General features: G+C 38.7%; 1 protein-coding gene across 2 annotated transcripts in view; it reads right to left on the reverse strand.

Annotated features, from left to right (window-relative positions):
* CCDC38 (coiled-coil domain containing 38) overlaps nucleotides 1-14,111 on the reverse strand; it is a 75,186-nt gene that overhangs the window by 39,627 nt on the left and 21,448 nt on the right. For both annotated transcript variants that reach the window (XM_055096008.2, XM_003808247.7), the window contains exons 3-5: nucleotides 11,000-11,100; nucleotides 9,257-9,422; nucleotides 467-531 (exon numbers count right to left, since the gene is read on the reverse strand). In XM_055096008.2, the coding sequence (XP_054951983.1) occupies nucleotides 467-531; nucleotides 9,257-9,422; nucleotides 11,000-11,100 (332 nt within the window). The remainder of the gene's footprint in view (nucleotides 1-466; nucleotides 532-9,256; nucleotides 9,423-10,999; nucleotides 11,101-14,111) is intronic.

Consider the following 14,111-nt stretch of genomic DNA (forward strand, 5'->3'; position numbering starts at 1 on the left):
GACATGAATAGGTATCAAGGAAGCTGGAGGGATTCTAGAATTGTCTGAATTTCCAGAGTGCTTGGATTCCCACCATCTTCAGCCAAAGCATCAGGAGAAGCTGCATTAAATAGGGCATCTCAGGCACTATCCTGGTCATAGGAGAGATAATTGGAGAAAAAGGGACAAACTAGAACCAGACATTTTCTAGAATAATTTTTCTGATAGGTTCCAGGAAGTATAAAACCTTGTCTGGGATATTAGAATGTAAATCCTTTGAGAGGCAGGTCTTTGCTTTGTTTACTGCTTGGCACATAGTAAACTCTCAGTAAGTATTTTTCAAATTAATGAACACATGAAAAAACCAACCTGTTCAACCAATAGATTTGGGACATGTAATAGACAAGCAAAATGTCAAGGTAAATATTTGAAAACACTATGAAAGAAGTCTTCCATTTGGCTAGGGGAGAAAAGTTATTTTTACTACCTCGAGCAGAAACCTGTCTCTCTGGTCATTAATAAATTCATGGACAGTCCTTTTTGTGTCGGAACCTGTGAAGAAAGTTGAAATAGACGTGAGTTTAGTTCATCATCCTTAAAAATGCTGTATAAAATAAAAGCCATATAATTAAATTATTCTACAGTATGTATCTGATCTTTTAAAAATACTATATCTTCAAATAAACCTTTCCCTAGCCACTCAAACTAATTTAGTAATAGTAATTACAATTTATTTTATGTCTATCATATTCCAGAAACCTCATTAGCCACTTTAAGCACATCATTTAATCCTAACAACAACCTGAATAAGGTACTTACTACTATCCCCATCCTGTCTGTGAGGTCCTGAAGTGTAGAGCTGTCAAAATTCTTATCCAAGGTCACACAACTAACCTAAGCTTGTGCTGTACCAAGTAAGACTGAACTATTTTAAATCTTAATGTTTGGCCAATCTACACATACCAAAGCTCTTAGGCAAAATCTTTTTTGGCTCATAAACCAAACTTCTGTGAGGAAAGGAAATGATGACAACTAGTTTTACCATCTAGCAATAGAAAATACCAAATGTTTCTTTTCAAGCTTTTTTCATTCTGGAAATTTATACATATGCTACATTTCAATAATGTTTGCTTCATAAAAACCAACAGGATGTGGCATAAAATAAAATCTCTTGATAAGAATGTAACTATAGCTAGCAGAAGAAAAGAAATAACTAAAATCAGAGCAGAACTAAATGAAATTGAGACCAAAAAAATCATACAAAGAATCAATAAAACAAAAAGTTGGTTCTTTGAAAGAAAAACGAGATTGACAGGCCACTAGCTAGATTAACAAAGAAAAAAGAGAGAAGATCCAAATAAGCACACTCAGAAATGACAAAGGTAACATTATAGCCAATCCCACAGAAATACAAAAGATCCACAGAGACTATTATGAACACCTCTATGAAAACAAACTGGAAAATCTAGAGGAAATAGATAAATTCCTGGAAACACACAATCTCCCAAGATTGAATCAGGAAGAAATTGTAACCCTGAACAGACTAATAATGAGTTCTGAAATTGAATCAGTAATAAAAAACCTACCAAACCAAATAAAGCCCTGGACCAGATGGATTCACAGCCGACTCCTACCAGAGGTACAAAGAAAGGCTAGTACCAATCCTACTGAAGTTATTACAAAAAAAATCTAAGAGAAGGGATTCCTCCCTAACTCATCCTATGAATTTGGTATCATCCTGATATCAAAATCTGGCAAAGACACAACAAAAAAGAAAACTACAGGCCACTATCCTTGATGAACATAGACATGAAAATCCTCAAAAAAACACTAGCAAACTGAATCCAACAACACATCAAAAAGCTAATTCACCACGATCAAGTGGGCTTTATTCCTAGAATACAAGGTTTGTTCAATATACACAAATCAATAAATGTGATTCACCACATAAACAGAATTAAACCCCAAAACCATAGGATCATCTTGATAGACCCAGAAAAAGCATTCAATAAAATCCAAAATCCCCTTATGATAAATACACTCAACAAACTAGGCATCAAAGGAACATACCTCAAAATACTAACAGCCATCTATGACAAACTCACAGCCAACATCATACGGAACAGGTAAAAGTTAGAAGCATTTCCCCTAAGAACTGGAACAAGACAAGGATTTGCACTCTCAGCATTCCTAGTCAACATAATACTGGAAGTCTTAACCAGGGCAATCCAGCAAGAGAAAGAAACAAAAGCATCCAAATAGGAAAAGAGGAGGTCAAATTATCTGTCTTCACTGATGATATGGTTCGATACCTAAAAAACCCTAAAGACTCCACCAAAAGAGTCTTAGATCTGACAAACAACTTCAGCAAAGTTTCAGGATACAAAATCAATGTACAAAAATCAATAGCATTTGTATACATCAATAACATTTGAGCTGAGAGCCAAATCAAGAATGCAATCCCGTTTACATTACACACACACACACACACACACAAATACCTATGGATATTTGTAAACAAAGAGGTGTAAGAACTCTGCAATGAGAATTACAAAACACTGCTGAAAGAATTCATAGATGACACAAACAAATTGAAAAACATTCCAGGCTCATGGATTGGAACAATCAATGTCATTAAAAATGTCCACACTTATGAAAGCAATTTACAGATTCAATGCTATTCCTATCAAACTACCAATGTCACTTTTCACAGAATTAGAAAAAAACTATTCTAGAATTCAGGCTGGGCATGGTGGCTGATGCCTGTAATCCCAAAACTTGGAAAGGCCAAGGTGGGAGGATTGCTTGAGGCCAGGAGTTCAAGACCAGACTGAGCAACACAGCAAGAAACCCATCTTTACAAAAAAATTAAAAAATTAATTGAGCATGGTTGTGCGTGCCTATAGTCCTAGCCTCTCACAGGACTAAGCCAGGAGGATTGCTTGAGTTTAGAAGTTCAAGGTTACAGTGAGCTATGATCATGCTACTGCACTTCAGCCTGGGGGACAGAGTAAGACACTGTCTCTAAATGAATAAATAATTCATAAAAATAAAATAAAAATTACATGAAGCCAAAATAGAGCCCAAATACCCAAAGCAATCCTACGCAAAAAGAACGAAGTTGGACTCATCATATTACCTGATTTCAAACTATACTACAAGGCTACAGTAACAAAAACAGCATGGTACTGGTACAAAAATAGACAGACCAATGGAACAAAATAGAAAACAGAGAAATAAAGCTGCACACATACAACCAACTGATTGTCAACAAAGATGACAAAAATAAACAATGGGGAGAGGATCCCCTTTTCAATAAATGGTGCAGGGAAAACTGGCTAGCTATATGCTGAAGAATGAAACTAGATCCCTTCATCTTACCATATACAAAAATTAACTCAAGAGGGATTCAAGACTTAAATGTAAGACCTCCAGCTATAAAAAGAAATCCCAAAAGAAAATCTGGGACATACTCTTCCAGACATTGGCCTAGGAAAAGTTCTCAAAACCAAATGCAACAAAAATAAAAATTGGCAATTCACACCTAATTTAACTAAAGAGCTTCTGCGCAGCAAAAGAAACTATCAACAGACTAAACAGACAACCTATAGCATAGGAGAAAATATTTGCAAGCTATGTATATTCGCAACCTTTGTCAAAGACAAAGACCTAATATCCAGAATCTACAAGAAACTTAAACAAATTAACAAGAAAAAAACACATTAAAAAGTAGGCAAAAGAAGACAAACAAGTGACATCCAATAAACTGGAAAGAATGCCCGACATTGCCAATCATCAGAGAAATGCAAATCAAAATCACAATGAGATGCCGTCTCACACCAGTCAGAATGGCTATTATTAAAAAGTCAAAAAATAACAGATGACTAGGTTGCAGAGAAAAATGGAATGCTTATACATTGTTGATGGGAATACACTGTTAATTCAGCCCCATGTGGAAAGCAGTTTGGAGGTTTTTCAAAGAACTAAAAATAGAACTATCATCCAACCCAGCAATCCCATTACTGGGTACCTACCTCCCCAAAAATAAATTGTTCTGCCGAAAAGACACATGCACTTGTATGTTCATCACAGCAATGTTAACCATAGCAAATACAGAGACTCAACCTAGATGCCCATCAACAGTGGACTGGCTAAAGAAAATGTGGTGCATGTATACCATGGAATACTATGCAGCCATAAAAAGAATAAAATAATGTCCTTTGCAGCAACATGGATAGAGCTGGAAGTCATTCTCCTAAGTGAATTAACACAGAAATAGAAAAGCAAATACTGCATGTTCTCACTTATAAGTGGGAGCTAAACATTGAGTACACATGGACATAAAGATGGGAATAATAGACACTGCGGCCTCCTAAAGCAGGGAGGGAGGGAGAGGAGCAAGGGTTGAAAAACTTCCTATTGGGTACCATGTTCACTATTTTGGTGATGCAATCAATAGAAGCCCAAAGCTCAGCATCATTCAACATACCCTCGTAACAAACCTGCACATGTATCCCCTGAATCTAAAATTTAAGAATTTAAATACTCATCCCTACGTGGAAGCTAAAAAAGTTGACTTCATAGAAATAGAGAGTAGAATAGTGGTCACTAGAAGCAGGGAAGGATGGGGGTGGGGGGATAGGAAGATGTTGGTTAACAGACACACAAGTACAGCTAGACAGCAGGAAAAAGTTCGAGTGTGCTATAGCGCTGTAAGGTGACTATACTTAGCAACAGTTTGTTACATATTTTCAAATAGCTAGAAGAATAGATTTTGAATGTTCCCAACACAAATAAATGATAAATGTTTGAGGTGATGAATATGCTCATTACTCCGATTTGATTATGGCACATTGTATACATGTATTGAAACATCACACCATACCCCATCAATATGTATGATTATTATGGGGTCAATTAAAAATAGTAATAAAAGCAGGGCCAGCAGCAGTGGCTCATGACTGTAATCCCAACACTTTGGGAGGCTGAGGTAGGTGGATCACTTCAGCTCAGGAGTTTGAGACCAACCTGGACAACATGGCGAAGGCTTGTCTCTACAAAAATATACAAAAATTAGCCAGGCATGGTCGTGTGTGCCTGTAGTCCCAGCTACTTGGGAGGGGAGGCTGAGGTGGGAGGATTGCTTTAGCCAGGAGATCGAGGCTGTAGTGAGTCATGATCACACCACTGCATTCCAGCCTGGGTGACAAAGTGAGACCCTGTCTCAAAAGTTAATAATAAAAGCAAAAAAAATGCAAATAGAAATAGAAAGGAAACAATATTTCCAAGTAACCTGTGAGCCTGTGCTGCCTAGGAGGCCCACGTCTTCCTGGGTCACTTTTGACCTTCACCTCTTACTAGCTGTGGGAATATGAGTAAATAACCCTCTCTCCATGCCTCAGCTTCCTCATTTGTGAAATGAGAATATTGCCTGTGGCAGATTATGTTATTGTTCCCAAATATTTGCTGCCCCTCTCTGTGAGAGGATTCTCTTTCCCCACTAAGTTGATGTCAAACTTGCCTATTGACAGATTCAGCCCAGGGAATGGGAATGGGATCGGATGGGATTTATGTTGCCTCCAGGAAGAAGCTTCAAGAACCACTACCTGTTTCTCTCCTTTCTCCCTTTGCTATAACTCCAGCAACATCCTAGACAGGAAATGTTCTTTCAGCAGAAGACCCAGAGAAAAGCACCCACATTGGAAAGTGAAGGATAATTAAACCTCTGTTATTGGAAGCCACTGAAATTTAGGAGTGATTTATTACCAAAGCATAAGTAAGCCCGGGTAGATACATTACTTTACTTTGTAATGGTGTTGTGAGAGGAAAATGATGCAATATATTACAAAAACACATAGTAACTTCTTAATAATTGTTACTGGCTATTATTTAAACAATACAATTGGGATGAGTAATTATTTAATTTCTCAAGGTTAATAATGGCAACAATGATTATTATAATCATTAATAAACATTAATTGGGAGGTAAAAGAAAGCAAGCTTTGGAGTCAGACAGGCCTTGGCTTGAATTCTGCACCCACCGAGAACTTCGAATAAGTGACAGACTCCGTGAGCCATGTTCATCAGACACAAAGAGGAGGCAAAAATATTTAACAATGTTTTGTTGATGATTAAATAAAATACATATGAAATCAGTCAGCATTTATCACACAGCTGTCTTTTTAATAGATTTTAAAACTTTAGGCTGGGAGTGGTGGCCCATGCCTGTAATCGCAGCACTTTGGGAGACCGAGGCAGGTGGATTACTTCAGGCCAGGAGTTCGAGACCACCCTGGCCAACATGGCAAAACCTCGTCTCTACTAAAAATACAAAAAATTAGCCAGGTATAGTGGCATGTGCTTGTAGTCCCAGCTACTCAGAGGCTGGGGCACGAGAATTGCTTAAACCTTGGGGACAGATTTTGCAGTAAGCCAAGACTGTGCCACTGCACTCCAGCCTAGGTGACAGAGAAAGACTCCGTCTCAAAAACAAAACAAAACAAAACAAAAATACTTTATATTACGGGAATCACTGACATTCATAAAAGTAAAGAGCCATATAATGTTCCCTGTGTACCTGTCACCTACTTCAACATTATCAACATTTTACCAATCTTGTCTCATTTATTGCCACCCTCCTTAATGTCTCCGTCACTGGAGTATTTCAAAGCAAATTCAAGCCTTTGTATCATTTCACCCATAAATACTTTAATATCAAACTCTAGCAGATAAAAAGTTTTAAATCATAACCATAAAACCACCGTCACCCCTAACAAAATGAACTATTCCTTAGTGTCGTTTTACACACAGTCTGCATTCAAATCTTCCCAGTTGTCTTAAAAATACCTTTTTGGAATTTTAAAAATTAAAATCTAAATATTTTATGGTAAGGATCCTAAAGTCTCTTTTAAATCTATAATAGCCACCCCCGCTCCTCACACCCTATACCCTACACACACTTTTTTTTTTTCCCAAGCCATTCATTTGTTCAAGAAACGAGGTCAATTTCTCTGTAGAATTTCCCATATAATGGATCTGACATATTGTATCCTCATGGTGTTATCTAACATGGTCTTCAATCCTCATATTTATTTGATTAGATTCAGGTTCAATTTACTCAAACATTTTTAATAGAAGAAAAGAATGAAAGTGCTTACTGTAGCTTTCATTTGATCACTTCTGATGGGTCAGCCAAATTGAAAATAAACTTCAATATCCAAAAAAATCCTGTGCTGTCAACTTACTAAATCTTAGAGCCATATTCACCATTTCAGCTTACTTTGACATGGTACTCTCTGGCTGAGTTGACAGAATTTTATTCTTCAACTCTAAGTAGACTCGTTATAGTGAGTTTCCCATTTTGGCTCTTCTAGCTATCAGGCAGATCTTTGAACCAAGAGGCCATGAATTAATAAAGCCCTCCCAAAGCATTAACATTCCTAGACCTGAGGGCACCTCCACCACTCTCTGGGGATGTAAAGACCAGCTTGAGAGATCTGAGGACACAGAATACTGCAACAGAGAGTCCTGCAACTATCCCAGGTGTTGTGCTTTGAGAGCAAAACCAGAGTCAGGCTGCTAGCTGTGCGAAGATGGAAATGGCACTTCTCTCATGTAGGCGAACTGATCTGTCTCTGACACTTAGTTGTGCATGTGATTTCTTTGATGGGCACCGAGCAGTTTGCCACTTACTGCATACACAAAAAATTAAAGTCACCTAACCTCCCAGCGTGTGGTTGCTTGCTCATTTTGCTTTCATGTAGGTTTGTTTTCAGTCAGGATTCAGGCAGGGGATGCAAGGTTGAGGAGTAAGGGTTTCACTCAAATCAGCTCCTGATTGGAAATACAGCCTGAGGGTGACTTCTATATTTTAAGTTAAAATGTCCAAATTGCTTATCTGTGCAATTGGCAGAAATTGACAATCTGGTTTCCATTGCTGACAGAGCCCAAATTGCCTTGGATAATGCCAAACAATTTTACTGTTTCCTTTTGAAGAGTTGACCCTATGCCATTTACTTTATTTTTCCTTTGTACCCAAAATTCATCCAAGACATCTACTTTTAAGAGACCGGTAACTTCTCTGTTAAATAGCAATGTTGTCGAATGGGGTCATCTGCAAAGCCATACTTCTGAGTTATTTAAGAACTGCTGGAGCGTCCTGGGTATTTTAAACCAGCCACTTGGTGTAGAACTCTTTCTAAAACATATCACATGTAATTGTAAATGCTCTTGATGACCTAAGGTTTACCACTCTACGGAGGCGAACTATGAGGCATATGATTGAACGTAGATATGCCCTAGAACTTGTGGTACAGTCCCTGGCATCACCTTGCTGCCTATCATTTGCTCCTTTTACATACAATTATATATGCACTTGAAAGCTCTTCTGAATAAGTTAACATGGCTTCCTTTTCCTACATTAATTGTTGACTCCAAAGCCCTTCCCTAAGTGGTTTGCTTGTTCTCTGAAAAATTTTTTTACAGTTTGAGAAAGTGCATGGGCTTTGGGATCCAGAGAAAATTTTTTTAAGTTGCCTGCCTGCCTTCCTTTCTTCCTTCCTTCCTTCCTTCTTTCCCTTCTTATTTTAAACTTTTTAATTTAACAATTTGGAAAACATTCATTTTGGGGGAAGGTTTTAGACTCCATCATCCTAGCATTAATCCCTTTATTTTCATTAACTTCAAAGTACTTTCTGTCTCATCTATAGGCACTACTTGGTTTGACAAGCAGGATACACCCATGACATTTTTGATCATCAGATTGCCTTCTTTTGTTGAGTAGTAATGATCATCTTATAGTATTTTAATATGTTGCCTCAAAAGGTCACTAAAACCAGATTAGGTATTTGCAACATCAGGTAAGCTCATTTAATTTTATTAGCTTCCTCATTCTGGATGCATGAGTTCTATGGCTTGGATATCAAGGCTTTTTTATCTTTAGAAACTTTCTAAGTTTGACATCTAGAACTGAGTATGAATGGCCAGAGCTATTACCTTTACATTTTATCCACTTTTGCAAACTTTAATACTACATTCTTTTGGCAGTAACTGTCCTCCTGGGAGAACGGTTATGAAAATGAGTAACAGTCATCTTGGAAAAGTATGTTTTCTTATTTAACATAGAATTTCTCCTAACTCTCAATCCCCATGTACTAAGACTCCCTACCATTATAAGAGAGCATACTGTCTGTTTTAATCACCCTCCAACAAAGCTCCCAAACCTGACATTAATAGTAAATATTCAAAATGATGTTCTTAAAGAGTAATTTAGACTCACCTTCTATTAATCTAGGAATCGGAGCAGGACCTGGCCCAAACTTTTCAAATGACCTACCACTCCTTTTAGGGTAGAAAGCTAGTTGGCTCAGGTATGAATGACTCTTCATTCTGGATGAAAAAGTAGTTTTCTGGTAGACTTTCATGTTACGGTTCATAAATTTTTCCTGCCCAAGTGGAAAAGTTGAAAAGAATTTTTAATATACCAAAGTATGTTATCTTAAAATTAGCGATCATATACAAAAATAACATTTGCAACAAAAATCTTAACATTAAAAAAACAACCCCAGGTTCTTCTCTTTGAAGGAATGTGTGTTGTTTCAATTTCCTTCTCATATGAAGCTGAGATCATTTAACTTTTATTAAATATGTACATCACAAATACAAGACTGGAAAATGTCCTCTCAGCTTCATTTTCACAATTTAGTCTTGCTCAAAATGAGTTAAAATTTGGAAATTCCAGGCTGGGTGCAGTAGCTCATGTCTGTAATCCTGGCGCTTTGGGAGTCCAAGGCGGGCAGATCACCTGAGGTCAGGAGTTCAAGACCAGCCTGATCAAGATGGAGAAACCCCTCTCTACTAAAAATACAAAAATTAGCCGGGCGTGGTGACGGGTGCCTGTAGTCACAGCTACTCAGGAGGCTGAGGCACAAGAATCACTTGAACCTGGTGGTAAAGGTGGCAGTGAGCCGAGATCACACCACTGCACTCCAGCCTGGGTGACAGAGCAAGACTGTCAAAAAAAAAAAAAAGGAAATTCTAAGTGTTGGTTCTGTGGAATTAAAACTTGAGAGGAAAGGGATCTCCCCAGTAGATATTTAAAAATTAGGCTTGTGATTTCATTCATCTTCTCTCAATTTAATTTTAAGTATGTTCCACAAAACCATACAACACATCCTGAGGAACAATCACATACAGGTGAATCTGTTGTTGAGCATTTCTAGATAATTTCCTTATCTTAATTAGGGTAGACAAAGTCCTGTAATCAACTTTTACCTCTGGAAAGAAAGAAAGTAAATCTACTGAAATGTGAACCAGGCGATGTAGGTGTGATGACCACAGCAGTGGTGAGATTAACTCTGCAAGGCACAGTGGGAAAATCAGCCTTATCATTGATCTAGCTTCATACCACATAATTTGAAAACAACACCCCCTCCTCCACTTTCATCCCTTCTTCCTTCCCCAGCACACGCATATACATTGTCTTATCCATATCTGATTCTTGAAGACCCACCTCCTTTTATCTCCTCACCACTAACAGCCTTTTTTCCATCTTCTCATCAACAAAGATGAACACCCCTTTCTCTATATTTCTTTGGCACGCCTCTGTTACTGTATTTCCTCCACTCTGAGATGCCACTTATTGTAAGATGTGCTATTATTTTACCCAGGGCCAGTGATGTATGACATCCCATCTATGTAAGCTAGGTACCAATTTCAGAAATGTAAAAAATGTGGAGATGCGTGTGTTGGAATCAATGAAGGACAGTGTACCATACGTGTCCTACTGGACTGCAGTGGTATATCTCTCTTCCTCCGTTAGGTGGCGATCTTTGTGCTGCCTACTGTCAGCTGGATGTTTTTCTGTCGTTTGTGTTCACACTGTCTCCCCATCATGGTGTGGGGCACACACCATCTGCGTCTAGTTGACTCCATGTCTTAGCCCAGCAAAGTTCATAAGAGCAATAGGTAAGTGGATATGATTCTAACATTAATTGGGGTTGTGATTTTAATTAAACTTTACCGTTTCCTTTGCTGCCATTTCATTTTCTTTGAAAAGAAAGAGATCTCTGAAAAAGATCTTATAAGGCCTGTCCTCTTTGGTTGAGCCATCTTTTACTTTACCTGTTAAAAAAGAAAGAATGAATGAATGAATTCTGTCATCCTTCCTCTGCTGACCAGAATAGTAAGTCTCCCACCAGCTAGGGTGGAATGAATGGGATGCAGGGATCTCTGAGAAGGTAGTGTTAAAAGAAAAACTTTGGCCGAATTAAATTTAAAGGAGTTTAATTGAGTAATGAATGATTTGTGGATCGGGCAGCCCCCAGAATCACAGCAGAGTCAGAGACTCCAGGGATATCTCATGGTTAGAACAAATTTATAGACAAAAAAGGGAAGTGAAGTTCAGAAATCTCAGGTGAGGTACAGAAACAGCTGGATTGGTTACAGCTCGGCATTTGCCTTATTTGAACACAGTTTGAGCACTCAGCGGTGTATGAGTGGTTGAGGTACGGCTGCTGGGATTAGGCCAAGATTCAGCTATTGTTACAGGGCATACTTCTACGTTAGGGTTTTAATTTTGTCTACCTATTAAGTTAGGTTGCAGTTCGTTCACAAGGACTCAAATATAGAAGTATGGAGTCCTTCTCAGGCCATATTTAGTTGGCTTTAACAGTAGAATGCAGACAGCCTTGCCTCCACATCTCCTGGGTAGAAGTCACAGCTCCTCTGTCTGTTTCCCACAGCGCCGACATAGCTCTTACTGCTTCATGAGGAATGAGTTGATAAAATAAGGAGGTCTTTACCAAAATAGTAGGATAAAATTTTGAGATATTAATATGTTTCTTCTCACCATTATACATATACCACCATTACCCTTACACCACCATTTCAACAGCAACAGATACAGCCACTACCCTTAGGGAGAGCCTCTGCCCAGATTAGAGAGTCTTAAAAAAGAAAGTCAAAGATAATAAAAAGCGCTGGAGAGCATGTGGAGAAATTGGACCCAAATTCACTCCTAGAAGGAATGTTTAAGTGGGGCAGTCACTTTGGAAAACAATCTGGCAGTTCCTTAAAAAGTTGAACACAGAATTGCCACATGACCTAGAAATTCTACTGCTAGGATATACCAAAGAGAAATGAAAGCATAGGGGCTCACAAAAACGTGTACATGAATATTTAGAGCAGTATTATTTTTAATAGCCAAAAAATAGAGACAACCTAGATATCTGATATGGTTTGGCTGTGTCCTTATCCAAATCTCATCTTGAATTGTAGCTCCTATAATTCCCATGTGTCATGGGAGGGACTCAATGGAAAGTAATTGAATCGTGTTGAGGGGTTCTTTCTTGTGCTGTTCTCGTGATAGTGAATAAGTCTCATGAGATCTGATGGTTTTATAAAGGGGAGTTCCCCTGCACACACTGTCTTGCCTGCCACCATATAAGACGTGACTTTCCTCCTCTTTCACTTTCCACCATAATTATGAGGCCTCCCCAACCATGTGGAACTGTGAATCCATTAAATCTCTTTCATTTATAAATTAGCCAGCCTGGGTATGTCTTTATTAGCAGCATGAGAACAGATTAATACAATATCCATCAACTGATGAATGATAAACAAAATGCAGTATATCCATACAAGGAACTCTTATTTGCCCAGAGAAAGGAATGAAGTACAATATATGCTACAACATGGATGAACATTGGAAACATGTTAAGTAAAAGAAGCCAGTAACAAAGGACCACACATTATATGATTCCATTTATATAAAATATCCAGAATAGGCATATTCATGGAGATAGAAAGTAGATGAGTAGTTGCTTGGGGCTGGAGGGTGGATGGGGCCTAGGGGTTGATGGCTGAGGGGTGCAGGTTTCTTTTTGAATTAGTGAAAATGTTCTAAAATTGGCTGTAGTGATGGTTGCACATAATTGTTCTACACTTAATAAAAAATGAAGGCTGGCCATTAAAAAAGCAAAAGAGGGCCAGGCGCGGTGGTCACGCCTATAATCCCAGCACTTTGGGAGGCCGAGGTGGGTGGATAACCTGAGGTCGGGAGTTCGAGACCAGCGTGACCAACGTGGAGAAACCCCATCTCTACGAAGAATACAAAATTAGCCGGGTGTGGTGGTTCATGCCTGTAATCCCAGCTACTTGGGAGGCTAAGTCAGGAGAATCACTTGAACATGGGAGACAGAAGTTGCGGTGAGCCGAGATCATGCCATTGCACTCCAGCCTGGGCAACAAGAGTGAAACTCCATCTCAAAAAAAAAAAAAAGAAAAAGAAAAGTCAGTTGAATTTCTGCATGGACTTCCTGTTTTTATTTATAACATTTGATATGACAAAAAAACTTTCTCTCTCTTTATTTCTTTATTTCTTACTTTCTAACTCTTGGGATGTGGCAGGATGGAAATCTTGGCTTTCAAAACCAATAGTCAAGGTCAAGTGTAATTGTCTATTTTCACAGTGCTGTAAAGAACTTCTCTGAGACTCGGTAGTTTACAAAGGAAAGAGGTTTAATTGACTCACAGTTCTGCATAGCTGGGAAGACCTCGGGAAACTTACAATCATGGTAGAAGGCTAAGGGGAAGCAAGCACCTTCTTCACAAGGTGGCAGGAGAGAGAAGCATGAAGGAGGAACTTCCAAACATGTATAAAATCATCAGATCTTGTGAGATCTCACTCACTATCACAAGAGCATGGGGGAAAACGCCCCCATGATCCAATCACCTCTCTCCCTCAACACATGGGGATTACGGGTCCCTCCTTTGACATGTGGGGTTTATAATTTGAGATGAGATTTGGGTAGGGACACAGAGCCAAACCATATAACCAAGAATACTGGGAGCCTGGAGTTGACACCTTAAATCAGAGATAGGAAGAGGATTCCTGAAGACACATTCCCCAACTCTTACCCCACATCCCATGTCCACCTCAACCTTACAAAAAGACTCCGCATCCTCCCAGCAAGCAGAGGGCCTATGAAGAAACTCAATGATTCTTGCCCCAAATCACTAGAATCATTTTGGCTCCACCCACCTCCAGATATTCTGACTTAATTTGTCAAGGAAACATCAGCACTGGAATATTTTGAGAGTCCCCCAGGTGGCTGTAATGTACATCCAGGACT

The sequence above is a fragment of the Pan paniscus genome, chromosome 10, assembly GCF_029289425.2.
Source record: "Pan paniscus chromosome 10, NHGRI_mPanPan1-v2.0_pri, whole genome shotgun sequence".
NCBI lineage: Eukaryota > Metazoa > Chordata > Mammalia > Primates > Hominidae > Pan > Pan paniscus.